This window comes from Pleurodeles waltl, chromosome 4_2, assembly GCF_031143425.1.
Source record: "Pleurodeles waltl isolate 20211129_DDA chromosome 4_2, aPleWal1.hap1.20221129, whole genome shotgun sequence".
Classification (NCBI taxonomy): domain Eukaryota; kingdom Metazoa; phylum Chordata; class Amphibia; order Caudata; family Salamandridae; genus Pleurodeles; species Pleurodeles waltl.
Window position 1 is genome coordinate 358,566,170 of NC_090443.1, and position 27,883 is coordinate 358,594,052.

At 40.9% G+C, this 27,883-nt stretch overlaps 1 protein-coding gene across 4 annotated transcripts in view; it reads right to left on the reverse strand.

Annotated features, from left to right (window-relative positions):
• Window positions 1–27,883, reverse strand: part of PTPRC (protein tyrosine phosphatase receptor type C) — a 536,505-nt gene that overhangs the window by 197,984 nt on the left and 310,638 nt on the right. For all 4 annotated transcript variants that reach the window (XM_069231438.1, XM_069231436.1, XM_069231437.1 and 1 more), the window contains one exon: window positions 24,135–24,328. In XM_069231438.1, coding sequence (XP_069087539.1) covers window positions 24,135–24,328 — 194 coding nt within the window. The remainder of the gene's footprint in view (window positions 1–24,134; window positions 24,329–27,883) is intronic.

Sequence of the window (27,883 nt, forward strand, 5' to 3'; positions counted from 1 at the left end):
AACAAACCAAAAAACAACAGTACAAATACCTCCAAGTTAAACATGCACCAACAAAATATACAAGTGTACTCACAAATATACAAGACAAATTGATGCTTGAATACAGGGTGTACACAACCCTAGTTACCAAACTCAAGGGTCACTCAATACCTTAACAATAAGTGTCAAGGACATTTAGAGATATTCGAGAAAGAGGACTCAGATGTAGTTTGCAGACATTAATAGGAGGTGACAATAAGGCTGAGCTTGAGACTGATACACATTTTACGCCAAGAATAATACATTAGAATTTTACTGCAGAAGATGGGAGGGAAGATGATAAAATATTTTTCAAGGGACTTAAGGGAACATTTGTTCAAACCATGCAGGATTGTGACAAAAATAAAAATCATTCTGGAAATGTCATAGCTGACACCGCTCTGTGACTGTAGAAAATCTGGAGCTCTGGACACAGCAGATGCTACTGAGGCTAAAGAGGGTCTTAACATTACCTAAATATACACAACTGTTTTTTAATGTTATGATGATGGTGAAAAGCTGAAGCACTGGACATAACAGATGCTACAGGGGCTCAAGACAAACTTAAAATTACGTAAATTGACACAACTGTTTTGTAATGTTATGATGATGGTGGCTACAAATGATATAGTAAACCCATCTGTGTAACAATGGAACAAAACTATGGATTGGTACATGTAGGCAGAGGTGATATATAAAGTGAGAGGATGTAGGCAAAAATGTAACACTCATGGCCATGGAAAGAATTTAATAAAAACATATAACAACTACTGAATGAGGCATAAGGGAGGTAGAAAGTTGTTTTAGAAAGGAATCTGTATGGTAATATGTGGGAACTGATTTATGGTTATACATGGGGTCCCGGCAAAGAACTGCTCGCATGAAGAAAAAGCATATGTGTGACAATCAACCTGCCTCACACTGGGTACAACTCTTGCCTATTTCTTTTCCGGGAGTGATACCCCTATGCTTACATGTTTCTTATATATTGTTAATTGCAAGTATATGATTACCAGGGGCATATATGAAGTACATGATATTGATGAATGTTTTTTATATTGCAGTTATAAATGTATTACATCGAATACAAACAAAACCATTGAAAGTCACTTCATTATAATGAAGGTGACTCTCTTTAGCAACCAATAATCATTAACCCAAGGTATTGTTAACAATAACTATCATTGTAAGAAAGTGGATTGATATTTCAGGTTGGTAACTGGCCACTCAAGTAATATTAACACATCTTGTCAGGTTGAACTCTCAAAGCCACTTAATTAACCTAAGTTCACCCGCTGGTACTAAGGGGTCAGAGCAGATAGGCTCAACTTGGGAAATGTGTAAAATATGTATGCAGTATCAAAACAGTAATAAAGTCAAAACAGTGAACAGTAAAAATCCCAAACTAAATTAGAAAAAATAGAGAAAACAATAAATAAACAAATTGACACCAAAAACAAATTTGGGAACTGAAGATATGCATTTGTAAAGATTTTTATTAAAATAATGCCAACAAACACAAGGATCCAATTGTAGTCAATGGAACCTGGGTTAGATGAAGCAAGTGGATTGTCCGGGTGAAGTCAAACATTTTACCAAAGTACCTAAATCCCAATGCAGAAAGGGGATTTGCTACTTTTCTGAAAGAAAATACTGGCATTTCTTTCAAGCTCAATATCAGAAATGGACTTAGTTACTTTTTGAGAAGAAAAATCCTACTTCAGCAGGCCATTATTAAATTGTAGACCTCGCCATACAACCAAAGGCAGAAAACTTTAAGCAGGTTGGCTCCACTGGAGCTATGGAGATTTCTTGTTGAAAAATGTCTAAGCCCCAAAACAGAAAGGCAGAGGTATGCACCCAGTCCAAGCAGGGACCACAATCCTTGACAAAGGAAGTCAGTTACGGTCCATAAATGAAACTATGCTCACCCTAAGGTAGCTTGACACAGAGCAGGCAGGCTTGACTTAAAAGGCAATGTGTAAGGTACTCCACACCAAGGTAGGATAATAGATTATGGGGGTGATTTTAACCTTGGCGGACGGCGGAGGCCGTCCGCCAAGGTACCGCCGTGAAATGACCGCACCGCGGTCAAAAGACCGCGGCGGCCATTTAAACATTTCCGCTGGGCCGGCGGGCGCTCTCCGAAAGAGCACCCGCCGGCCCAGCAGAAATGCCCCTGCAACGAGGACGCCGGCTCAGAATTGAGCCGGCGTAGTTGCAGGGGTGCGACGGGTGCAGTTGCACCCGTCGCGTATTTCAGTGTCTGCAAAGCAGACACTGAAATACTTTGCGGGGCCTTCTTACGGGGGCCCCGCGGCACCCCCTACCGCCATCCTGTTCATGGCGGGTTTCCCGCCATGAACAGGATGGCGGTAGGGGGTGTCTGAATCCCCATGGCGGCGGAGCGCGCTCCGCCGCCATGGAGGATTCAATGGGGCAGCGGTAAACCGGCGGGAGACCGCCGGTTTACCCTTTCTGACCGCGGCTGAACCGCCGCGGTCAGAATGCCCTCGGGAGCACCGCCAGCCTGTTGGCGGTGCTCCCGTGGTCGGTGACCCTGGCGGTCACCGGCCGCCAGGATCAGAATGACCCCCTATATTTTTATGAGTAAAATAAGACCAAAACAATGAAATCGAATAAGTTGAAGTTGAGATATGATTTTTTATAGAACAACTGCAAATATAGGGCTTAGAAACTTAAAGTGCCAACCGGAGCTCTCTGGTTGTGGAGCGTGGATCACATACAGTGACCAACCTGCTGAAAAAGTATCTTTGGGATGGAGGATGCATCGACGTTGAGGTCCTGATGCGAGGAGCAGAGGAGGCAATACTCAGGGAATGTATCCATCGCTATCCACGCAGTCTGGAACCCATAACCAGCGAACCCTTGGCACTGAAGGTGATTTGCTATTGTGGAGCCATACAGCCGGAAATGCAAAGGTGATGCATTGGGGCTCAGGGTGATGCATCTACTTCTAACCACGCTGCGGCTTTGCGATGTCCCCATCCTCAGCAGCATCGGTGATGTGACGGCATCGGGTAGGCAATGCTCCTGTTTCAATTTGCGCTATGACAGAGATGCATGGATTTTTGTAGAAACAGCTGAGGAACCCACTTCCAATGGCCTAGAACTGGAGTGGCAACACTTGGCAGGGCAGGACTCACAGTGGGAAGTGTCCAGAGGCTGTAGCAGGATTGAATGAAGTCTATGAGTCTTCAGAATAGGAGGTAAGCCAGCAAGCCCTTGGAGTCACTTTGGTTCTGGAGATGTAGAGATGCAGGTCCACTCCCAGGTAAGGAGGGCAGCAGGCAGCAGAACAGGCACAGCAGAGTGGGAGTCCAGTAAACTCTAGCAGAGTCCAGCAGAGTGACAGTCCTTTCAGCAGTACAGCAGTCTTCTTCCTGGCAGAATGTCCTCAGGGCCAGAAGTGTACTAATTTGGTAAAATCAGAAGACCAGTTCTTATACCCAGTGGTGCCTTTGAAGTGGAAGAGACTTCAAAGAGAGGACTATGAAATGCACAAAGTCACTGCCGGTACTGACCCAGCTCCAAACACATTACAGGAGGTTATGCAGCCTCTTGTGAGGGCTCAGGATACAGCCCATTTAGGGATATGTGTCAGCTCCTCCCTCCCATTCTACCTAGCATGGGCCATCAACATGCAGATGGTCACTTAGTCACACTTCAGCTCCTTTGTCACACTTAAGCTCCCTTGTGTGTGGCTGTCTGGAGGGAATGCACAAGAGCCCAGCTGTCACCCACCAAGAGGTGTATTCAGAGACAAGCAGAAGGCACTACAAGATTTAAAGTAAGAAAATTCCAACTTTGTAAAAGTGAGATTTTCAGAATTACAAGTTAAAATCTGACTTCATCATCAATTGTGATTTTAAATTGTCATTCCAAAGACACCAAACTGAGGGGTCCCATCTCTTACTGAATGGAAATTGCACATATAAAATGTAATAAGGTAATCCCAATGGTAACCTATCGGAGAGATATGCTTTGCAGCGGTGAACAATAAATGTAAGAGTTTTTCACTACCTGGACATGTAAAGCTTAAAAGTACATGTCCAACTTTTAAAATACACTGCACCCTGCTCTTCAGACTGTCTAGCGCCTACCTTAGAGGTATACACAAGAATTGTCCTGGCATAATGTTTGCTTTCTTTTAAGTGTACCAAGGTTTTACATGTAGCTCAAGGAGATCTTTTGTGCCACCAGGATGGACCGACCCTTCTACTGGGCACAGATAAAGATGAGCACAGATAGGCCATCTCTGCCTATTCAGGTTAACCAGTCAATCACAATGACCTATTGTTTGGTTTCTGGGAGGAATTTTACACTGCATTAATGGCTGAGGACAAGCTGGGAAATGACAGAGGCTAATGCTAACTAGCCCTCTCAAAGGTCAGTCAGGTAAATGGTAATTTCCTAAAAGTAACTTTCCCAACATGTGTAATATAACACTGACTTTACCATTATCTTGATTTTTTTTTTTTGTTAACTATAGAATATTTCTTCGAATGGTGTCAGTAATTGGTAAAGGTCAAAATATATAGATTAAAGTTTGTTATACTCTGGTTTGTCTGTGCTGTTTGTTCTTCATTGTTTTCACTAGTTTCTAATCAGGCAGCTACCATGCACTCTGCTATGCACCATTCACTGTTTTCTAATTAGGAAGGTGTTATGTAGTCTCCTCTTCATTTTGCACTGTTTCTTAGCTGGGCAGGTGTTTTATACTCTGCTGTGAACTTTATTTAGGCAAGATCTTTTTAAGTGCAAATGCTTGGATTTTCTGTTTGAACAAACATGTGGTGCTGATTAGTTTAAAGCCTCTGTTTCCTGCTGACCTTATGGTTGCTTTATATGATTGTGTGGTGTTTATTAATTCAGCTGCCATACCATCTAATTAAAGGCTAATTATAGATCTCCATTTCCTCTTTCAGATTAGTTAAAAGCCTGTGTTTCCTGCTGTCCTCAACTTTACCTGAAATACTTGCTTGTTGTTTGTTTATTCATCTGAACTGCCATCTAATTAAAGGCCTCCATTTCCTGTCCCAGTCTCCTGCCAAAGACAGTATTCTAATTGACAGAAAACACTCACCAATCTTCGGAAAAACTCCAGTGTCTAATGCAATTGTTTACTCAACATTCTATTTCTTGCCCCAGTTTCCTGTGGAGACTGTCTTCTAAATGACAAGAAACATTTAGCAATGTTCAAGATGGTTCTAGATTAACTCTTGCACGACAGGCTATAAGACTACTTTCAAGCTCAGACCTCTACTTAGCTTTGTCATTCCATCTTAAGCAAGATCTGTGTCTCCCATCAGCACTGTGCTTTGGTTCTGAGACCCAGTGCCTACAACAAAAATTACCTGGACATCTTCATCTGACAGCTGGAGGCTAGGACACATCCTTGCAATTTGTCCCTTCAAGACAGTTTCCAACAATCTTGAACCCAGGAACATGGTAGATCAGTACACACTGCTGTGCCCTCATCACCCTCACTACGACCATCTTTTTTGCCATTTAACATTGCAGTTAGTCTGGCTCATTACATGGACCTCAGGTTAGTGACCTAACCAGCTACTTCTAGTTTTGGTGCACCTTTTTCTTCAAAGACACCCTAGCAATTTGACTTTGAATCAAAAAGCTGTGGCTAAAGAAAAAGGACTAGCTGTGTGAAGTAACACAATGTTAAGGACAGATAACGATTTCAGAATCAACTGAGTAGAGGCTAAAGGACACACGCTCCAGATTCAGCAAAGAGATCAGTGGTCAAGGGTCAATTTCTTATAGTATGTTTCATTAAGGACCCACACTTCAGGCTGAGGGGCGGAACAAAGGAAATCTTTATATTTTTTAAATTAACAACTATGGTTATCAGTATTTCAGACTCTAGACATACAACCATCCTTCAGAAATTTGAGTGAGTCCAAGAAATTAAAATGGGTTCTAATTTGTTTGATTATCCTAGTTTTTACAACTGGGCTAAATTGTGGTTACATTGATTAAATCTGGAATCCTGGCAATTGTAACAAAATATAAGTATTATTGCCCAGAAAGAGCTGCTAGGTAGATCTGCTAAGACTAAGGGCCTGATTACAACTTTAGAGGAGGTGTTAATCCGTCCCAAAAGTGACGGTAAAGTGACGGATATACCACCAGCCGTATTACAAGTCCACTATATCCTATGGAACTCGTAATTCGGCTGGTGGTATATCCGTCACATTTGGGACGGATTAACACCTCCTCCAAAGTTGTAATCAGGCCCTAAGTTTTAAGAACACGATATGGAACAATGTTGTAACAAGAAGAATATTATTCACACATGTAATACAGATAAAGAATGTGGTCAATCATATCTTGAGGGAAACTTAGGTTTTAAAGTGAAACCATTTTATGAAGAAGCATTTTTTATAATTTCAATGTATCAACTTGACAGAGCTTTGAAATAAAATTAGAAATAAATTATGCATTCTATGTATAATGTCTGATTTGCACTATACCATCCAGCACTATAGCTACATGCCTTTGATTTATGTTTAATAGGACTGACATAAGTGCAGTTATGTTGTATTTTAAGATGCTAATAAGCTATGTAGTACGATTTATTAACACAGTTACTAAATAATTTTGAAATGTTGGATAAGGGGTGAGATGATTAGTGATGAGATTTTCATCTATTGATCATTAAAGTGCTTCCGTAGAATACACTTAATAACTGCAGACAAGTAAAAGTATAAATACAGTACTAGATTTCAAAAGTGAACAAGATAATTCAATATACCAGTATATATGAAAAAACGTTTAATGGATGCAGACAGATTAAAATTAAAATAATACAAAATCTCAAAGATAGTTCATTATAATACAAGAAATGTTTGAAAGAACCCCATCAAATGGTACTAAACATTCACAGCAGGGGAATGAAGCAACAGATAAAAAACTCCCTCATGTGTTACTATAAAATGCTGAAAGAAAACTGAATTAATTAATAGATTTTCTTTGGAGAGCTAAAAGGCCTGGAAAAAAAAAGAAAACACAATTCAAATACTGTTTTTTAGCTCCACAGTGTTGACAAACAAGGTGAGAATATGACCACCCCCCTTTTATTTCAAACATTTTCACCAGTGGGTATTTTTATTGAACCTTAATTTCATATATACCAAGGGACCTACATTGGCCTTTAAATAAAAAGTGAATCTCTTCAAATCTTACAAACAACTCAAATGAAGTCTTTTTATTTCTTGGCAATGTTACAAATCTTCATAAAAGCAGTGTTGTAAGTCTTCCTAAAAACTCCTTTTCTTAACCTTTATTTTAAACACGACCTAAAAAAACTCTACTGCTCAGCCATGACAACTACTCATTGCTATTCAAATCCATCTATTTAAGACTAGTGGAATAAACATTTCCAAATGTATAAATCCCTTTACTGTCCCTCGTACGTTCCAAATAACTGTTTTCAGCATGTTATCCCAACTACTAAACAACTGAAAAAAACTGTAAAGCACCCGGGAATGGGCTTAATAGATTATTCCAGTTAAACCCAGCTCGAGAAGACTCATTTCAATCAAGCTAGAGGAACTTACACCTAGGTAATGTTTCCACAGAACAGATTCAAGGTTAGTTACATTTGTAAATTAGGAAATTTGCCTTGAAGTATGTTAGTGAGTGTTGCTGTGAGTGTGTATGAATGTATGCATGCGTGGGTGAATGTGGGAATGCGTGTGTGTATGGGTGTGTATGTATATGCGTGTATATGTCGGGTGGGTTTGGGAGGGGGAGGGCAGGGCAGGGGAGGACTCTCGGGAAGGGAAAGGGGGCGGAGGAGACCCCTATCAGTGCCAGGGAAGGGATTCCCTGGCACTGATAGTGCCTACCGCCATGGTTTTCGTGGCGGTACAGAAACCACGGAAACCATGGCGGTGGGCGGGGTCAAAATGCAATGTACCCTCCATCCCGGCGGTCGTTACTGCCATGGCGGTCAGTGTGTAACTTGCCGGTTTGCCTTTGTCTAAACCACCAATGTCATAATAGTGGCGGTATGTACCGCCAGCCTGTTGGCGGTACTACGGCCACTATTCCACCGACCGCCGGGGTCATAATGACCCCCATAATACTATCTATTGTAGAGCACGCTGTCTAGAAGCCAAACAGTTTGATAGGTAAGAGCTGAATGTTGTTCACACACGAAGCTGTGATTTAATAAATATTTAGAGAAAATCTTCCTCTTGATGTCCAGAAGTGCAATTAGACAATAATTTTTCAGAAGATTACTATCCCATTTTTTATAATGCAGAGTGAAATGACTACCTTGCCAAGACTTGGGAAGTTTGTGTGCCATCAAACAATAATAAAACAATGGCTTCAAGAATGCATCCCTTAAATGTGGATCATCTTCGACTAAACAAGCTGGTATACCATCTGGTCCCTGTGCCTGGCTGTTATTTAACTCCAAAATAACCTTAACAATTTCAACCAAAAAAAATTCAAGATGACCAGAACTTCTATTTGGAAGTAACAAGCTCAGTTCATGGAGGTTAATGCTAGTTGACGCACACAACTCACAAAAATAAAAGCGCCAGGTGTCTTCTTCTACCGGGATCGGTGTTTTTTTAGTGTCCATACCTATACTTTTAACTATTAAAAATCAAGATTTACACATATCTTGAAAAGCAACAGCAGACTGAAGGTCAAACCAAAGCTTTGCCTCCTCATTGTTTTTAATATTTTGCTGTTCAACCTTACAGTACATCCTGGATCTAAGAATGGGAGGATTAAACTACAACTTCATAACCACCATAGGGGTTTTTATAATAGTTTCAAACTGTATCCCGCAAGAAAGCTCTGAATCGCTTCAAAACCAGTAACGTTCCTTTTTAAGGAAGCAATTGTAAAACATCATACAATCAATTTGTAAGTATGTTGTTTGCCACGTTTCCAAACATAAACATGGTTTGAGTGAATTCTTCTATCGAAACCTTGCCATCCCTCCCTTTAACTGCATAAAGATCAAGTGTAACATAAAGCTATGAATGATCACTCCATGAGTTGGGGCATATATCTAGATCGGTGACAACACCGCTTTCCCTTCAATATTGCATAAAAATATAATCAGTGACTGAACACTGCAGACCTCTTTGCCAAATAATGTTATCAATAACCAATTGATGAAATCGTCCATTTATCACAGCCATATTTAACTATTCAACTACAGAGCCTAAGTTAATAAAAGAAAGGAACAGGTGCAAGACTTCTTATTTTGAAAAATGGGGGAAAAAAGTATCCAAAAGGCATTTAGTTCAGAAAATCCCATTTTCCTATATGCTGAGGTCTTGCATTCTTGCATTAAAATCTCCAGAAAACAAATTAGAATAGATTTAGCGTCCTTAGCCTATAATTTAGTTATCATATTCTATTTTAGTTGTCTCTGAGTTTCAATACAGTATCGGGGGTGGAGCCGTACGCTATATAATTTTAAAATCTGTAAGGCTGAAAGGCCAGTTTTCTCTCCAGTCAGTATTTGTCCTTTTAAGAGAAATCTATTATTGCTTCTTCTTTACAAGGATTTATGCTCAATTATTGTGTATTATTATGAAATATGTTATCATTGTATAGCATATAAAAGTAATTTTGTCAAAAAATAAATATTACTTCTAATATTAGTAATACATTGTTTTTTACTGCACTTAAGCAATAAATATTGTATGTTCTCAAGTTCATAAATAGTAAAGATGTTTCTGTTTTTAGAACATTGTTCATAACTGCCTATAAATAAGTACATTTAACAAAGCCTCATTGGAAATTGATCTGCTACATTTGCTAATAATCATCATCTGATTAAAATATTCAGACTTTAACAAACAAATTGTTTCCAGCTCAAAAGGATAAAAATTGTGCCACACAATACCAATCAGTGGAACGCCCTTTGCAAAATTATCTTGTCACTTTTCAGTTGCTTATTTTTGTATTTCTGTATTAAATTGATGGTACTGAGGTGAAATGTTTGTCCAATTAGTGACAACATTTGTTAAAATGAGAAAACAATGCAATGTGCCACAGAAAGAATTGTATAACACATAGTAACTTGCCTTTTGTTGGAGCATAATTTTGTCAACCCTGCTGCATAATTTCAGTGGCATTGAGAAGCAACCTGGGTAGCACCTTTAGAATAGCCAGGGCTACTTTGTACCATAATATTAAATTTCATAAGACCACAGTCTTCCCAAGTGTTCTTAACTGAACAACGAGGCAACTATTTTAAAATGTAGTGCAAACTATAATGGATTGCATGGATACATGGTTTTCAGCAATGTTCAAAGACTCAGAATACTTCTAGTATATAACACAAATTACAGAAAGATAAAGAACATGTTGGAAATAACCATGTTTTATCTGATATTCACCCAGATTTTTACTTTCTTTTGCTGAACCTGGTTTTGTTGGACTCTGTGTACGTTTCTGTGGTAAGGTGTTTGTGCTGTGTCTCTAAAACATGTTAAAACTGGTAAACACCTGATTGGCAAATTTAATTTACTTGTAGATCCCTCATATCAATCAATCAATCAATCATTGAATTTATAAAGCGTGTTATGTACCCGTGAGGGTTTCAAGGCGCTGGGCGGGAGGGGGGAGAGCTGGTGTTACTGGTCAAAGAGCCAGGTCTTGAGGAGTCTTCTGAAGGTGAGTAGGTCTTGAGTCTGTCGCAGGTTGTATATATATATATATATATATATATATATATATATATATATAGTACATGTACCTAGGGCATATAAATTACATACTACTAATGGGCTGCAATGCGTATTTAGTCATGGGGCAAGTAGCACTGCAAAAATCATCCTTTTATTATATTTTTGTCACCCCAAGAGAGGCATTATTGCCCAATAAATTAATATTTTAAGTGTCCATCAATGAAAAACCTCAAAAGTTGTTTTTCAGTGTGGCAAAGATGGCTCTCCCAAAGCTAACTCTAGTTTACACTATTGCACTTAATAAATGCTAAATTCAGTAAGGGAACAGCTGAAAAAATAATTCAGGGACTCCTTTAACAGTAATTTAAAATCCAAGTTAATGGTTAGGTCAGATTTTACATTCATATTTTGGAAAATACACTTTTAGAAAGTTGTTTACACCAAAAGGCCTTTCTACTAGTGTCAATTTGTCACCTGACTATTGATGGCTCCCCTGTGGTGAGATGTGTATTGCTCCCAGACAGTGGACAACTGCACTGGATGTCGGAAGGGAATTTAACTCCTTGACAGGATGGCCTGGGGGACCAAGACTGGGTTGACACCACTTGGCAGAACAGGACTCACAGCAGACAGTGTCCGGGTGCTGGTTGAAGTTTGCAGGTGGTGTTTGATGTCCCTGATACTGCAGGAGAACAGGGGGCAAGCCAGGAAGCCCTGGGAGTCACTCTGGGTTCCGGTGAGATGAGTCCAGTCCTTGCCCTCAGCAGGGCAGAGATCAGCAGACAGCACATCAGCAAAGCAGAAAAAAATCTTTCCAGGGCAGCAATCCAGCAGAGTGGCAATCCTTGTACCATGCCAGCCCTTACTCCTGGCAGAGTTCTTCACAGGTCCAGTAGAGATCTGTCTTGGTATGATCAGTGGCCCAGTACCTATACCCAAATGTTCCTTTGAAGTGGGAGTGGCTTCAAAAAAGATTCTTTGAAGTGCACAGAGGACCTTTCTTCCCAGCCCTGACGCCAGACTATCAGTAGGGGATAATCATCCCTTTGTGTAGGGACAGGCACTCCCTATTCAGGTGAAAATGTCAGCCCCCTCCTCTTCCTGCCCTGGAAGAGCTGTCAGAATGCAGATGAATGCAGATGAGTTCCCTGTCACACCCAGCCTTCCTGTGTTTGTGGCAGTCTAGAAGGAATGCACAAACTGTAGCCGCCACCTATTTCAGACATGAATTGGAGAGAGGGTGCAAGGACGACAGAGCAGTATGAGCAGAAAAATGCCCACTTTTTAAAAGTAGTACTTCTAAAATAGTAATGCTAAATCCAACTTTACTATTAAAGAGGATTTATCATTACCATTCTAAAGATATGAGACATGATCAGGAATCACATCTTGAAAGAGTATTAACGAATTTCCAATGCTAGCCTTTGAGAGGAGTAGCCCTCTCAGTAGTGAAAAACAGATTAGGCTGTTTGTCAATACCAGGACATGTAAAACTTAAAAGAAAATGCCCTACTTTTTACTTACACAGCACCCAACCCCTAGGGCTACCTAGGGCCTACCTTAGGGGTGAAGTGTAATAAAAGGTGAGTTTAAGGCTTGGTAAGTAGTTTTAAATGCCAAGTCGAACTGGCAGTAAACTGTACACAAAGGCCCTGCACTGACAGGCCTAAGATAGGTTTCAAAGGCTACTTGTGTGGGTGGCACAATTAGTGCTGCAGGCCCACTAGTAGCGTTTATGTTACAGGCCCTGGGTACATGGTATACCACTTTACAAAAGACTTACAAGTAAACTAAATATACCAGTCGTGTATACACCAATGTTACCTTGTTTATGGGAGAGGCACATGCACTTTAGCACTGGTCAGCAGTGGTAAAGTGCTGAGAGTCTCAAGGACGACAATTGGTACAGCAAACAGAGGAGGTAGGCAGGCAAACATTTTAGGGGAAGACCATACTAAGGCTGACAGGTCTAACAATATGCATTTAAACTTCATCACAAAGTGATAAACTAGCTGTCTTCTTTTGGGAAAAAAATCTTGTGATCTATCAAGAATGCAAACACAATTAAATCGTCAGAAGAGACATTAATTAAAAAGAAGAGACATTACTTAAAATATTTTACCTGGCTCTGTAGTTAATTTAGTAAATAAACATGTATTTAAGTACACTAACATGTTTATTAGTGAAACATTTTAAAGTAGTCGATGTATTATACAACTATAGGCAGGTGGACAGTTTTGTAGACAATATACTCTGCTACATTCATGGCGAAGTTCCTTGTACCCCAAATTGATGGTCTGCCTACTCTATTTAGAGTTGGGCAGACTGTCATGTCTGATGGCGGTGCAACCACTAGTTTCACCATTGGACACTGTACACTGAGAGCGCAATGAAGTTGGGGCCATCAATATAGGTACATTGCAGCATCCGCTGTATTTTTGAATGTGTATTCTAATTAGGAAACCCCGGGAGTCCTGAACAGACAAAATGGAAAAATGACTCTCACTCCCTGGGATAAACTTCCAGAGAGTTGGTAATTTGTCTTTAGCATTTTGTAAGCTAACTCCCAGTTTGGGAGGTTGTTTTTGAAAAATAAAAAAGTTTGGTGAGCAGCTACCTGAAACATGGCAGCCACTCACAAACCTTACAGTTCCTTCAGAGGAATCCATTCTTGCCGCTGGTAGAGAAAGTCTAATTGAATCTTGACCAGTGCAGCAACAGAGAAGGTGCTTGGGGCACGCATCAAAGAGGTTTAAGAGACACTGGTGACGGTACAATGACAAGCCTCTGCAGGAGGCAGAAGCAAAGAGACATAGTGAGCACACGGGCAATGAGGTGCGGGAGTCACATTGGCAACAAGATTGAGTGGTACATGGGCAAGGGGGAGCTAGGTGCATGGACAAGGGGGTGCTGGGTGCATGGACAAGTAGGCACACAAGGAACTTGCAAGGACGTCCAAGGAGTAAGGAGGAGCGAGGCAGAGGAAGGAAGGAGATGGGGAAGAAATCAACACATGGAGTGCAGAGAGGCGGTAGATGCAGCTGTAGTGGCATAAGCAAAGATATAGAGAGGTCACGGATAGGGCAAGGAATGCGAGAGTTGTTTTGAGGAGCAGCAACATACCATAGAACGAGGCAGCAGGCAGAACAATTTACTGAAGGGGCAGGGGATATTCATATAGGGAAAGAGATATGGGCAGCAAGCCATGGAGTGTTCAGAGTGTAGATGAAGAGGGACACGGGAGGAGCAGCATTGCTGAAGTGCAAGAGTTGCCCAAGCAGGAAGGTACATACGGGGTACAAACAGAGAGGTAGAGGGGCAGTACAAGGGATGTGTGGGGGAAATGGGAGCAGATTAAGAGGAGTTGGGACAGTATAAGAGGATAATGGGTAAGGAAACATTTGGGCACAAAAAGAGAGATCCAAAGGCTTAGGAAAAAAGTGCATGGTGTGGGGCATATTCAGGGAGTCAGGAGGGGCACATACAGGGTGATACAGAGGGCATGAACAAGAAGGCACTGGGGATATAGACAGGTTTGTTTGTGCAAATTACATTAGGGCAGAGTTTGGGAGGTGAAGGGGCTGGAGAGGAGCATGGGTCATACATGGAGCCCAAGGGACAGGCATTCAAATGGAATCCTGAAAAGAATAGGTGTACTGGTATCTCACCAACATGCATATCATTTCAGACGTTGGGCAGGTACATTGGCGGGGAGGCACATTGAGGACAGAGCTAGGGAACGTTGGCAGAGGGTCAAAGAAAGGGTGGCATATATGACAAGGAGACAAAGAAGGTGCAGATGGAGAGCGTCACGGGTGGATCAAAGGAATGCAGAGTCAATTTGGGCAAAGACAAAGAGTGAGGGATGCAGAGTTCATGAGTTACCAACGCCATTGACAGAATGGCACGGTGGGCACAGCAGGACATCAAAGGGAAATGTGTGGGTTGATGCGAGCACTGGTGGGTGACACAGGTATTAGAGGGAGGCCAGGTACAAGCCCACCTGCAGTCATAGTGAGTGAAGGGTGTCAGTCTGCTTGATTGCACAGACGAGGGGTCAGACTCATGCTCAGTATGGGTCCACCAAGCTACACACCAACATTCACACCAGCATGTGCTCATGCACACACACACATAGGATACAAACAGAGGTGTTGTTTCCTCTGCTTGCAACGTTCTCTGCCTTTCTTGTTTTTGCTCTGCTCCTTTCCCTCTATTACTAACAGACAGCAACCTCAGCTAGAGTAGGGTTACCATACTTGCTGAAAGTAAGTTTGATCTTGTGCTCCACTCATGTGTAAAAGGGACATAATAATTTGCAGTGATCTTTTCCACACACAAAACATACATAAATAGGCATGCACACACACACACATCTTATATACTTGATGCTCATTACAATATTCTTCCAGTTAATCTGGACTGTAAATAAACAGTGGTATTATTATCCATCACAGTGGTACTTATTTTACTAGTATCGAAAATATGAAACTTTCAAACCTTTTGTTTGTCCAAAGATCACTGCAATAAGCCTATTAACACATATTTAGGATATATGTAATGGCCAAGTATACCCACTGGTCAGAGAGCTTCCATTATAAGGAGCATGTTTCGATGGCCCACGTCTATCCAGGAGGCCTCTTCTTACGATATTGGAAAAATATCTCACATGGTTATTGTGCGTGCTGCAAATTTGTTGGTGACATTTTTGAATTGTAAGGCAGATAATGTGACTGAAGCCCTGCGAAGCATGTTACATCCCGCGCACAGACTGTTATCATGGTGAGATAGTTCATATGTTTGCTGTAGAGATCCACGTGTAATTAGAAGAACGAAAGCTCCAAAAATGCCAAAATAGCTCAGGGAAAGAAGTGCCTGCTACAAATATCTGTATATAACTTCCTTGACATAGACGTGTAATTTTCCAGGCATAACTTAAACTTTCATTCTTCTGTGGATCAGAAAATGAGTAGTACTGATGTTGCCAATACCTATCAATGCACACCAAATACCAGTTCGTTGTATTGTGCGTTGCATAAGTCTTCGTTAATATTGATATTGAAAAAAAGCAGAACACATTTTGCAGCAATCTGTGTCACTCTCATTGTTTTTCTAGTATCAGACACATTTTCTTCAGTTTTGCTTTGGGAATGTTTGGTCTTTTAGAGAGCTCCGTAAAGTAGAAAACAACGATAGGACTGTGTATATCTTAGTCAGGTTGAAGGGTGTGTAATTTCACCTGCTGCGCTGCTGTCTCTGAAGGGGAGGGGGAAGTGAAGGCTCTAGCTGCGCTCCCTCTGAGTTCTGGCACACACACACCCAGAAAGATACAACTCTGACAAAAGGGGTGTTTGCACAAAACATCGAGTCCTAAATATCGGAAACAGAACATCGAGACAGAAACATGATACATAAATACCATGATGTTAGAATAGTGTTGATACAAGAATATGTTTTTTGAGGTAATATTGTTTTGAATAATATTGAAGTTTTAATATCAATAATATAGTGGTTAAAAATATTGTTTTAAATTATATTATTGTGTTTTAGTTGCTATATTAATTGTATGTGTTACTATTGTTTGTATAAATGTTTTTTAAATATAGCATGTAATTTTAAGTGATCTAGAATGTTTTATGTCAATTTTAAGAGTAATCTATAGCGCTGTAGTGATTTGTTGGGATTGAAGGATGTAGGGTGGGAAGTTAATAAGGTAATAATTAAGCATACATTATTTAATACATTTTATTTAATTACAGGATTAATATTTATTATTTAAAATATTAAGTACTGATTTTTTTGTTATATGTTTTTGTGAGCTGGGTATAGGGTGGAAAGTTAAATAATAATTAATTAGCAAATTAATTGTAATTTAATTATTTATTTGATTTTTGATTATGTAGCTTATGGAATACTTATTTATTTTATAAATATTTTAGTTGCAGGCTGCTAGGTTTGCAGGTGTCTAGGGTGGGAAGGTAATTCAGTAATAATTAACAATTTATTATTGATTATTAATTAATTATTTAATTTATTTTTACTTATGTAAAATTTGGAGTATTGATTTACTTTACTAATATTTTAGTTGTGGGATGCTAGCTTTGTAGGGGTATAGGGTGGGAAGCCAATTACATAAGGATTAATCACATTTTATTATTATTAATAATTATTAGTAGTACATTAATTATTTAATTGGACTTTTAAAATTGTGAATTATGGAACACTTATTTATTTTAATTACATTTTTGTTGCAGGCTCCTAGGTTTGTACGGGTCTGGAATGGTGAGTTCATTAAATCATAATTAATTAGCAATTAGCTGTGCATGGTGAGGGCGCGAGTTATAGTTAGCGTAGGGCAGGAGTTATAGTTACTTGAGCTATCTGGTGAATTTCGATGAGTTTAAAAAGTTAGGTTGTTACTGAACATTTCACCTAAATATAATGTTACTTAAACTTTTGTTTTTTTCAGTGAATTTCTAGTTTTTTTTAAATGTGCAGTAAAATTTTGGTACCGTACATAAAGCCACCCCCCCCCGCCCCCCACCATGCACGGACTTCGGTCATGCGCAGTGGGGCATTCATCACAGGCTCTGTGGACAACCCCCCTCCTCTCTGACGCCCTCCCTGAGCCTTATTAGACCCTGGGGATCGCATCCAGGTACTGGTGCCCTGAAAATGGAGAAGGGGCCATGCGGCTCCCCTGCCCAAGCCTATTATTGTCCTGGCGTCTGGCTTAAATACAGGTGGGTGCACCAGTGCCCACCTGGGGAACTCACCAACCACAACATTGAGGACCATGAGGGGGAGCCCCAGGACTGATGCATCTCTAGAGGGCTCTATTAGCATGGTGTGGGAGTAAGCATTGCTCCCACCATGAGGGAGTAGTTGTTTTCGGCTTGCTCCTTCTGGGTGGAGCAATATGTGTTCTACTTCTCTGCCCACAAGAGTACGGGCAGGAAAACAGAACAGAAGTCTTTTCCCAGATGGCAGCCGATTTAAAACTACTCCAGCCACACGGGAGAAAATATGTTTCACTGCCAACGGTAGTGCGGACAGGGAAATTACTGTTTCCCGGGGTGAGCTCCCCATGCCACAGTAACTGAGCCAGCCCACTCCCTTTAAACTTCCCTATTAGATTTATGGCCCTGGCGGATGGGCCCCGGGGGTGGGGTACCCTGGAACTTTTCAGGCTCAAGGAGGGGGGCCGTAGGCCCCTCTCCCCTTTTGCTCACTAAACAATTAGGCCCTGGGAGATTGGTTCTGGGGCGTTTTAGGCTCAGGGAGGTAAGTTGCATGGCCCCCTTACCATTTTTAATACATTCTGGCTCCATGGGATGGGGTCACCGGGGCCTTATAAGACTCTGAGAGGGGAGCTGCTTGCCCTCCTCCTACCATTTTCAGTGTTTGCCCCGGGAGTGGGTCCCTGAGGCATCAGTGGGGCTTGGAGAGGAGGGAACATGCCCCCGTTCCATGCTTACAATAAGTATCAATGCCACCACTAGGGCTAGGGGATAAGGTTATCACAACCCTGCCCAGTTATGTATTTGTTTTAACTTTTTTTGTAGGACTCAGGAGTGGGTCTGGGGTCCTAAGATGACTGCCACTACTTCCTTGTTGATGTGGTGGTAGCCAATCAGATCACAGCTTGAGATCTGATGAGTGCGTGAATCCTTCACCGCATGAAATAGACAAAGTCATTTTAGCCTTAAATGCTCAAAAACTATTGAACAGATTTACACCAAATCACAGAGAGCACTCTTTCTGGACCTAGATCTAGCTTTTGCCAAATTTGGTTTAAATATGTTCAGATGTTTGGGCTGTAGCTGTGTCTAAATTTCCTACGCCAAAATGAATGGGGAGAATGTGTTTTGGGACCCCAACGTTTCTGTGGCCTTTGTGACCCCCTCCTAACACATCACCCCAAAATTTGCCATGCATAAACTAGTCAAAAAGTGTCATTTTTAAAAAAAAGTTTGTGGATATTCATCAAACAGCGCCGAAGTTATTAGCAACACAAAAAAGGCATATATATTTTTTCCATGTTAATTAATAATTTTTATATTACTTTTTTTCTACATTCTTGGGGTTATACATAAATGTAATGTGTTTGTGGTGAAGTACTTTCCCTACTCTTAGTCTCAGTAGGAATAGTAAATCTAACCCCTCTGAAGTCCAACACTTTACTTACTGTTGCTCTGTTTGGCATGGGAATAATCAATTGAACCCTTCCGAAGTCCAACCCTTTCCCTACTGTTACAGAGGTGGGAGTGGGAATAGTAAATTTTACACTTCCTAAGAGTAACATTTTCCCTACTGTTGCACTGTCTGGAGTGGGAATAATACATTTACCCCCCTCTGAAATTCCCTACTGTTGCACAGACTGGAGTGGGTATAGCAAATTTCACCCCTCCAAAGCCCAATGCTTTCCTTACTGTTGCTTGGATTGGAGTGGGAATAATAAATTTTACCCCTTGGAAATTCAATGCTTTTTCTACTGTTACATTGACTGGAGTAGGAATAGTAAATCTAACCCCTCAAATGTTCAACAATCTCCCTACTGTTGAATAAATTAGAGTGTGAGTAATACATTTAATATTTCTAGACTTCAATACTTTTCATAATATTGGTTAGATAGATTTTATAGCTTTAAGTGTTTTTATATTTTTTATTATTTTTTGTTATTTTTAAATTTATTATATTGTTTATAGTATATTCATGAATGTATTTTTGGAGTTCAAAACTGATTATTTTAATTAATGTCTACATTAAAATATCTTTCTCATTGAATTGTGTATATTTTTCATAGTTTTGTTAATGTATTTTATATATATATATATATTATATAATTAAAAATATTTATTTTACATTATATTAATTAATTAATTATGTCACGCTATATAAATAAAGTTATATAAACACGAACATGGATATATGTTTGTGTTTATATAACTATATGTTTATATATGGTATTACATATTAGTTAAATTTATTTAATTTACATTATATTAAATGTATTTATTAAAATATTTAATATTCATACTTTAAAATCTTGAGGGTACGCAAAGTCTACTCAGTGGTCCGTGACTGCTTACAAAATTAAATAATATTAACAGATTTAGGGCTTAATTACGACATTGGTGGTCCCAACACAAGACGTCCAATGCCATGGAAAAGACGCCACTGCCATGCCAGTGGTTTTTCCCCTGTCATATTACAATGTTCCTGCCGGGTTGACCAGAAGAAACATTGTAAAGCGACATTCCCACCAGGCTGAATGGCGGGAACAGTGCACTACAGTGCCCTCGGAATGCGCACTGCATGGAAAGCAGACAGTGCTCACTCTGACAGTGCTGGGCAGGGATGCCCCTGCACTGCCCATGCCCTGGGCATTGCAGGGGGCCCTCTGTGACCCCCGGCACTGGCTTTCCGCCAGCCTTTCCATGGTGGGGTGATTATGTAAAGGCTTATAGAAAGTTGAGTTGTGATCAGCATGGCGGCACTGGGTTCAGCGCCGCCATGGATGAGCACAACTCAGACCACCGTCTACCCATCGGGAACCACGTTCCTGGCTGTGACTGCCAGGAGTGCGGCGGTCCCACTGCCACCGTGAGTGTGGCGGGCTGAAAACCACCACACTCATAATGAGGCCCTAATAAAGCATATATGAGTAAAGTAGCAAAATTCACAACTGAAAATTTGAAAATATTGTGTAACTGATAAGGAATTTGAAATTGGAGGCTAAAATTTAAATAAGCATCCTCAGATTGAATAGCAGGAGCAGTGCAGGTGTATTAAACAGAATATAGTATGGTCTCTTGGAAAAGTTCCAACCTTCCTGATAAAATTAAAATGTAGTTGTTTTGATATTTGTTTTGCAAATTAAAGTAAATGTTTCATCATTTGTGTTTGATGAATGTTTTTTCTGTATTTTTTGTATATTGTTTTGAGGTTCAAATGATCACAAATGCTTGGGCTGGGGTCCCCGGCTTCCATTAATGAATTTGTGAGGGTCCCCTGATTCCAATAATGATTCAGTGTGGGTCCCTGGGTTCCAGTAATGATTACGTAGGGTCCACAGAAGTCAAAGGTTAAGAATCACTGATTTATTCATATTTCAAAATTTATATTTTTGTGTACTTTTGAATGATATTAGTGTCAATTATATTTTTTCTGATATTTTGGCACTTATCATTATATCTATACAAGCACGATACTATGTTAAATGACATTTTTGACACAATGGGGGTCATTACGACCTCGGAGGTCTTTTTGCAAGACCGCCGAGGGACCGCCGTGCGGAAGATCGCCTGAGCAGGCGGTTTGTCACTCGCCGTATTATGACTGTTGGCTGCTCTCCGTCGTTATTCCGACGGAGAGCCGCCAACAGCCATACTTGTGGGCGGCGGGGAAGTGGAGGTTGCTCCACCTCCACCGCCACGCCAACAGAACACCGCCCAGCGAATCACGTCCTGTGATTCGCTGTGGCGGTGTTCTGTTGGCGTGGCGGTGGAGGCGGAGCTGCCCCCATGGCTCCCGTCCCCTCCCGGAGGATCGACGGACCAGGTAAGTCGATCGTCCGTGAGGGGAGGGGGTGGGGGGGTGTTGGGTTTTGGGTGTTGTGTGCGTGCATGGGGGTGTGCGTGTGTGTATGTAGGGGGGGTGTGAGTGAGTGTATGCTTGTGGAGGTGTTGTGTGTATGGGAATGAGTGCGAGTATGTCTGTGGGTATGTCTGTATGGATGTGTGCGTGTATGTTTGAATGTGTGTGTGGATGTAGGCATGTATGTCGGGGTGTGTGCGTGTGTGTGTTGGTGGTGCCTGCATGCGTGTCGGGTGTGTGTGAGTAATGTTATGTTGGGGGTCGGGTGGGGAGAGGGGCCCTGCCACCTTTGGGGAGTGGCAGGGGTGGTAGGGGTGTAGGGGAGGGAGTCGGGGTGGGGGTGGGTGGTGGTGGAGACCCCATCAGTGCCAGGGAAGTAATTCCCTGGCACTGATAGTGCTTACCGCCATGGATTTCATGGCGGTTCAAACCGCAGGAAATCCACGGCGGTAAGCTGGGTCCAAATACCGCCGGCGGTATACTGACGGCCACTGGGCTGGAGACCCAGGTCTCCAGCCCGGCGGTCGTTTCCACCCTGGCGGGCGGGACGGAGAACCGGCGGATGACCATGGCGGTAACCGCCATGGTCATAATTCACCTAGGTAAGACCGCCAGCCTGTTGGCGGTCTTACCGTCGGTTCTCCGCCATCCGCCAGGGTTGTAATGACCCCCAATATTTTTGTTACCACAACATTGTGTCAGTGAGCCTACAAAAGGCATTACTGATTTTCCCTCAAGTTCTGTAATTAGAGAGATACTATTGGTAAAAACAGAGATACTATCAGGAACTCCCTGGGGCAGATGTACTAATGTTAGTGCATTGTGTTGCATTGCACGAAAGGTGAGAGCAGAACAGTGCCACATCTACTAAGATATAGTACTGGTTTCCTCTCTCCTAGCACTGCCGCACATTAGGCTGCCATGCGCCAACACACACACAATCTTGCACCTTAGTTCAAGGATGTGTGTGATGACTAGTATAGGTTGTGTACTCAAAGGATATACTTCCAGTAGAAAATACTATGCTTAGTAATTTGTGAACCAATCCCCATGCACACAGTTAGTAAATATGCACCCTTTGTTTGCTAACCTCACCCTCTTCTACGGAGGATCAGTCTAAAAACATTGCCCACCATCCTCAGGGATATTGTGCATTCCTGGGGCACCACTATAGCCTAGGAGACTGGCAAAGTATGCTATACTGGCCATTAAAGGCCCGCTCTAGCGATAAAGGACCGAGCCAAAGGCGAGTGCCTTTTACAAGGGAGCAGGATTTTAATGCCGGTATAGCCCAGCTACAGAGGGCTATAGGGATAGTAGAACATTTGGCCACTAAAGGGCAGAATGTTGTAATATAGCCTTAGAGCCCGCCGTAGCGGGCTCTACCGGCTATTAAAGTCCCGCTCCTGCGTTAACAAGGGAGAGGGCCTTTAATAGCCGGTAGAGCCCGCTACGGCGGGTTCTAAGGCTATTAGAACATTCTGCCATCAGAGAGCAGAATGTTCTTCTAAATAAAACAAAGATTTCATGGAACTGGAGGGGATTAAAATCCCCTCAGGCTCTGTGAGGCTTTGTTCACAGCTGCTGCTGCTGTGAACAAAGCAGACTGGAATGTTGGCGCTGCGGGCTTTTACCGGCCAGTAAAAGCCCGGAGCACTCTATTGTTTTCAATGGAGTTGCCAACATTCCAATGTTCTAATATAGCCTTAGAGCCTGCTGTACCAGGCTCAACCAGCAATTAAAGGTCCCTTTAACAAGGGAGTGGGACTTTAATTGCCAGTATAGGCCAGCTACGAAGGTTTATAAGGCTATTAGAACATTCTTCCAATAGAGGGATGAATGTTCTAATAAATAAAACAAAGTCCTCACTGAGCCCGAGGGGACTTTAATTGCAGGTAAAGCCGAGGTACAAAGGGCTATAGGGCTAATAGAACATTCTGCCACTGGAGGGCAGAATGTTCTAATAAATAAAACAAAGCCTCATGGACCCAAAGGGGATTTTAATCCCCTCGAGCTCTGTGAGGCCTTTGTGCACAGCTGTTGCTGTGAACGAAGAACATTGGAATGTTGACGCTCCAAGCTTTTACCAGCTAGTAAAAGCCCAGATCACTCCACTGTTTGCAATGGAGATCCCAACACTCCAATATTCTAATAAATAAAACAAAGGCCTCACGGAGCCCGAGGGGATTAAAATCCCGTTGGGGTCCATGAGGCCTTTGTTCACAGCAACAGCTGTGACCAACATTGGAACGTCAGAGCTCTGGTCTTCTGCCGGCCATTAAAAGCCCAGAGCACTCCTTTGTTTTCAATGGAGTTTCCAACATTCCAATGTTCTTATCCGAGTTCTGGCATCATGTATTGTAATCAGCACTCCTTTGATTTGGCAAAGAAAACAAAAGTTTCTGTACTGTTTCAATAGATTTTATCTTAATAGTCCTAAAGTGTCATATACTAAAAAGTACAAGTCCATGTGTTAGCTTCAATCTGAGTTTGGTACTGATCCTTCAGGACATTTTTGTACAGTCCTAATAAAGCATTAAATGGGAAATGGAAATTTAGGAAAGCTCTAAGAATAGCTTCCTGTTTGACTAAATGGTACTAAGCTTTCAACAATCAAAGCTAGTTGAGGCATTGTGTTTTTATAATTGTTTTTTGCATATTAGTCAATTAAATGAAAGTTATAATAATCCACAAAATGCTCCTTACATTGAAAATAAGAAGGAATAATAACTACAAAGTGATTATCAGAGAAGCTAATATATAAACATTAACATATATAGATAGCAATGTTTAAGCAAACATTAATCCTACCTCATAGCTGTATTCTCGTAGGTAACTCAAGTCTTTTATATGAAAATCACATTTTCCCTTGTTGTAGGACTTGCCATCAAAGTGCAATATATACTCCGTTTTTGGTCCTTTGATTTTATTTGGCTGATTACAAGTAATCTTCACTTTATTAGATGTTTCAAGAAATGGTTTGACATTTCTGACTAGATCAGGTCCTATTTAGAAAAAAATGGAACTATGTAAAGTCACACCTTTATTGCTTCGTCTTCTATCTTATAATTCCATTATTTACACACAGGAGAATAAAAGTATAAATACATTTTAGAGTACTTGTTAAAATATTATTAGCTGCAAATAAAGGTAGACCAGTAGTCTTACATTCCGGAATACTTCATCCTGCTCACAAATTCAATGACCAGAGCTACAACTTTTTTTAGTGATAATTCATAGGGTTTCCATGAAATCCACACCAATCATCATCAAGTTTCCAGTACCGTATATTTTTTGTGTCATGGCTCCAAATTACTATATAGTCAGTCCACCATATTATTAAGACAGCATACAGTTTCATTGTGCTTATGTATCACTTAAAATGGTACAATACCTGAGAGTTATTGCTCTCAGCCAAGGGCATCAACGTACAGATAACACAATCTGCTGAAAGCGTTACTGTAATGAGGCGATCCCATCACCCATGATGCCTGAAGCATTTAGTATCACGATTGTGGTTTGTCTTTTACACTGAGGTCCATCAAAGCCACTAGGTTGTACACTATGTAAGACTTTTAGGTGATCCTTCATGGACGGTAGGGTGGCCTGTAATAATAAGGGAAGTGATTGCCCTTTGATGCTCTTCAATGTCAACTCTCTATGCAGTAATCTTCAACTGACAATACATATAAGAAGCCAGTCTATATAAACTCTGAACCTGCTAGAAACAAAGGATTTTTTTTCCACAGGGTACATGGAAGTGCACATTGAAGCCACTTTTGAATGCTACAAGCAGCCGCAGTGAAATGCAGTGAAAGAAAATGAGTGTGACTGCGCTTTTCATAAGGCTACAGACAGTATAACCACTAGGAAGGGGGAACAAAATGGGAGAGTGGGTTAAGAACACTGATCCACCAATCTTGTGAGAAAAAAAATGTGTAGAGCAGGTCCCTATACTTCTTCTTCCCAGTATAAGCAGTCTTCTGCTAAACTCCGATAGGTATGCTGGTGTTCGGTTAGGCCAGGAAGTATAATGGGATTTGATCCTGTAAAGTCTGGGTGGGAGAGGGATCAATCAATTATAAAAAGGCAAACAACAGGCCCACACCAGCTTTGGATTCGTTAACTGGAATACACAAAACAGTACATTAATCCTGTGTGCAAATATATACTTTTCACTTATATTTTCCTTTTTCACACAATCACCTCATCTTACACACATAAAAAGTAAAGAAAAAACACTTTGAAGTGAAAAAAAACAAAAAACGTCATTTCCTACATCCAAGAAGATATTTAAACACCATAAATAATTTACATTCAACAGTTTAACACATACAAATAGACACTGTTCAGGGCCCTATCCATATATAAAAAGCAATTCATAAGGCAAATCACTGGATTGGCTTAAAAGAGTTCATCAAGAGCCCATCAATGTATTGAGGATTAAAGTCTGTGTATTGACCCGTTCTTCACTGATTTCCATCAGTCTTATTCAGTAATGCTTGTGATTTTTTTTTTAACAATGCAAGAAAGGCCATTCAAAAGATCCTCATGCTGCGTTTGCCAACGAGTTTCGACCTCCAAAAACTCTGGGCATAATAGTTGTTACGAGATCATCTTCAGTTCATCGCATTATTCATCTGGGTTTGGACTCCCACAATAAAATACAGACACAAAAAGAGGGAGGGGGAACAATATGCTAAAACAATTCAATAATACCCATTTAAAGACTAAGAATCCTGATACTGTTTATACACCTCTGTGATTTACAAGGCATCTTTGAGGGCATGACGTGTATGCACCAGAACTGTTTTGGCGTTGTCCCCACAGAAGGGTTGCTCAAGAGTCATGCATAAAAAATGCCTATAGTGCATACTTTTTGGTGAGTGAACCTTGGAGTGTGACTTGGTCTCTGGTTTACACAGGTTATGCCGGTCTAGTGCACCGATCGAGTGAAGGGTTTATTTTGTTAGGAAAATATATCATGTTCTTATTTCTGGTACTTCTAACACGCATGTGTTCATGTAACATGCTGCATTCAGTCCACAATGACTTGTTGAAATTGAACAAAAAGGATATTACAACATATACCTTTTAACACAAATGTACCCCAACCACCCACAGTACAGGTTGTCAAAGAAATCAACTGTGACTGTCCACTTCTTGTACCTAATTCAGACTTTCAGTGGTCTTCAATGCAGGTACAGGTCAGAAGTTAGCCCCAGTTTTCTAAGCCTTCTCATTTGCAGAGCCAGTATTAACATTTCATAGTGCAAATTATGTTCTATTTATTATTATGGGGAACATTTAGAGTTTGATGCAATGGTGCCAAGAACCTCCATTTTATGTAGCTCGAGATTCTTCCATCCTACTAAGAGGTGAGAGAATCTCTTGGTTAATCATTGATGGAATCTTATTTGGCTGGCTCTGCCATCAGAAACTCTTGACCTGGTGATATATTTAGAAAACAACTGCTAATTCATAATGGTGGCTACCGTGCCCCTTTTTGCATGTGTAGCGGGAAAACTCACTGTGCTTTAGGGGCAATTCTATGTTATTCTGCAAGAATAAACATTCTGCAAGTATAAACATATCTTGTGGCAGATAAAACTTAGGAACTCCTGATCAAAGGATATGTATTGAAGTAAATACAGTAGTATCTCCACCAATGACAGAGAAATCCTCATCAAGAAGGTGTGGTTTTCTAAATCTGAATTGTGGTCTGCTATGAGCAATGTGGAAGCAATAGCATTTGCAGACATGATGAGCCCACGGGTCCGTGGGACACTCACCGGCCTTTAAACGAGGCCCTATTGTTTTTATTGAACAAGTGCAGGATGACGACGCACCAAAACACAAAGTATCAGAATAATAATATAATGTGTAACATATAGGTCTAGTGACACAAATTAACTTTGATATTCATATGTGGAGCCAAACAGTTCTTGCTGTTAGCTGTGACATTCAGCCTTGCAGGTAGGTCTGCTACATTCCATGTCACAGCCAGCTGCTAACTGTCTTTTGCATTAGTTTACATCATGCGTGGGAATGATTACAAAGGTCATGATTTAGAGCTTGACAGATAGGGTATTTCATCACCAACGTGAAATAGTACCCTGTCTGCCACATTTTTGGACCTCTCGTCCTACTGTAAGTTAGATGGACCATCAGCATTCCATCAGCAGTGCCCTAACTTGCCTTGTCAAAGGACAGCTTATTCCAAGGGCCTCATGGACAGACTAAGGACACAACACCTTTTGCACAATTTAGGATGGGCAGTCTGATTTCATTTTATTCTCTCACATCAACACCAGAGAAACCCTGGCAGTGCTGAACAAAAAAATGAAAGTGATAAAACTTCCTCATGTAGGGGTCATGAGTTTTTCCAACACTGACAGTTTGTTTTTGTAAAACAAATGTTTTGGTGAATGACTGTCAAAACCAATGGCGGTCTATAGAAATCACTTCTGTGCTGGTCCTCTGTCCATCCGGGTGAAAAACATAATGCACCTCCTACCCTGATGAACAAAGGTAAACCAGCCAAACCCTAAATCAGGCCC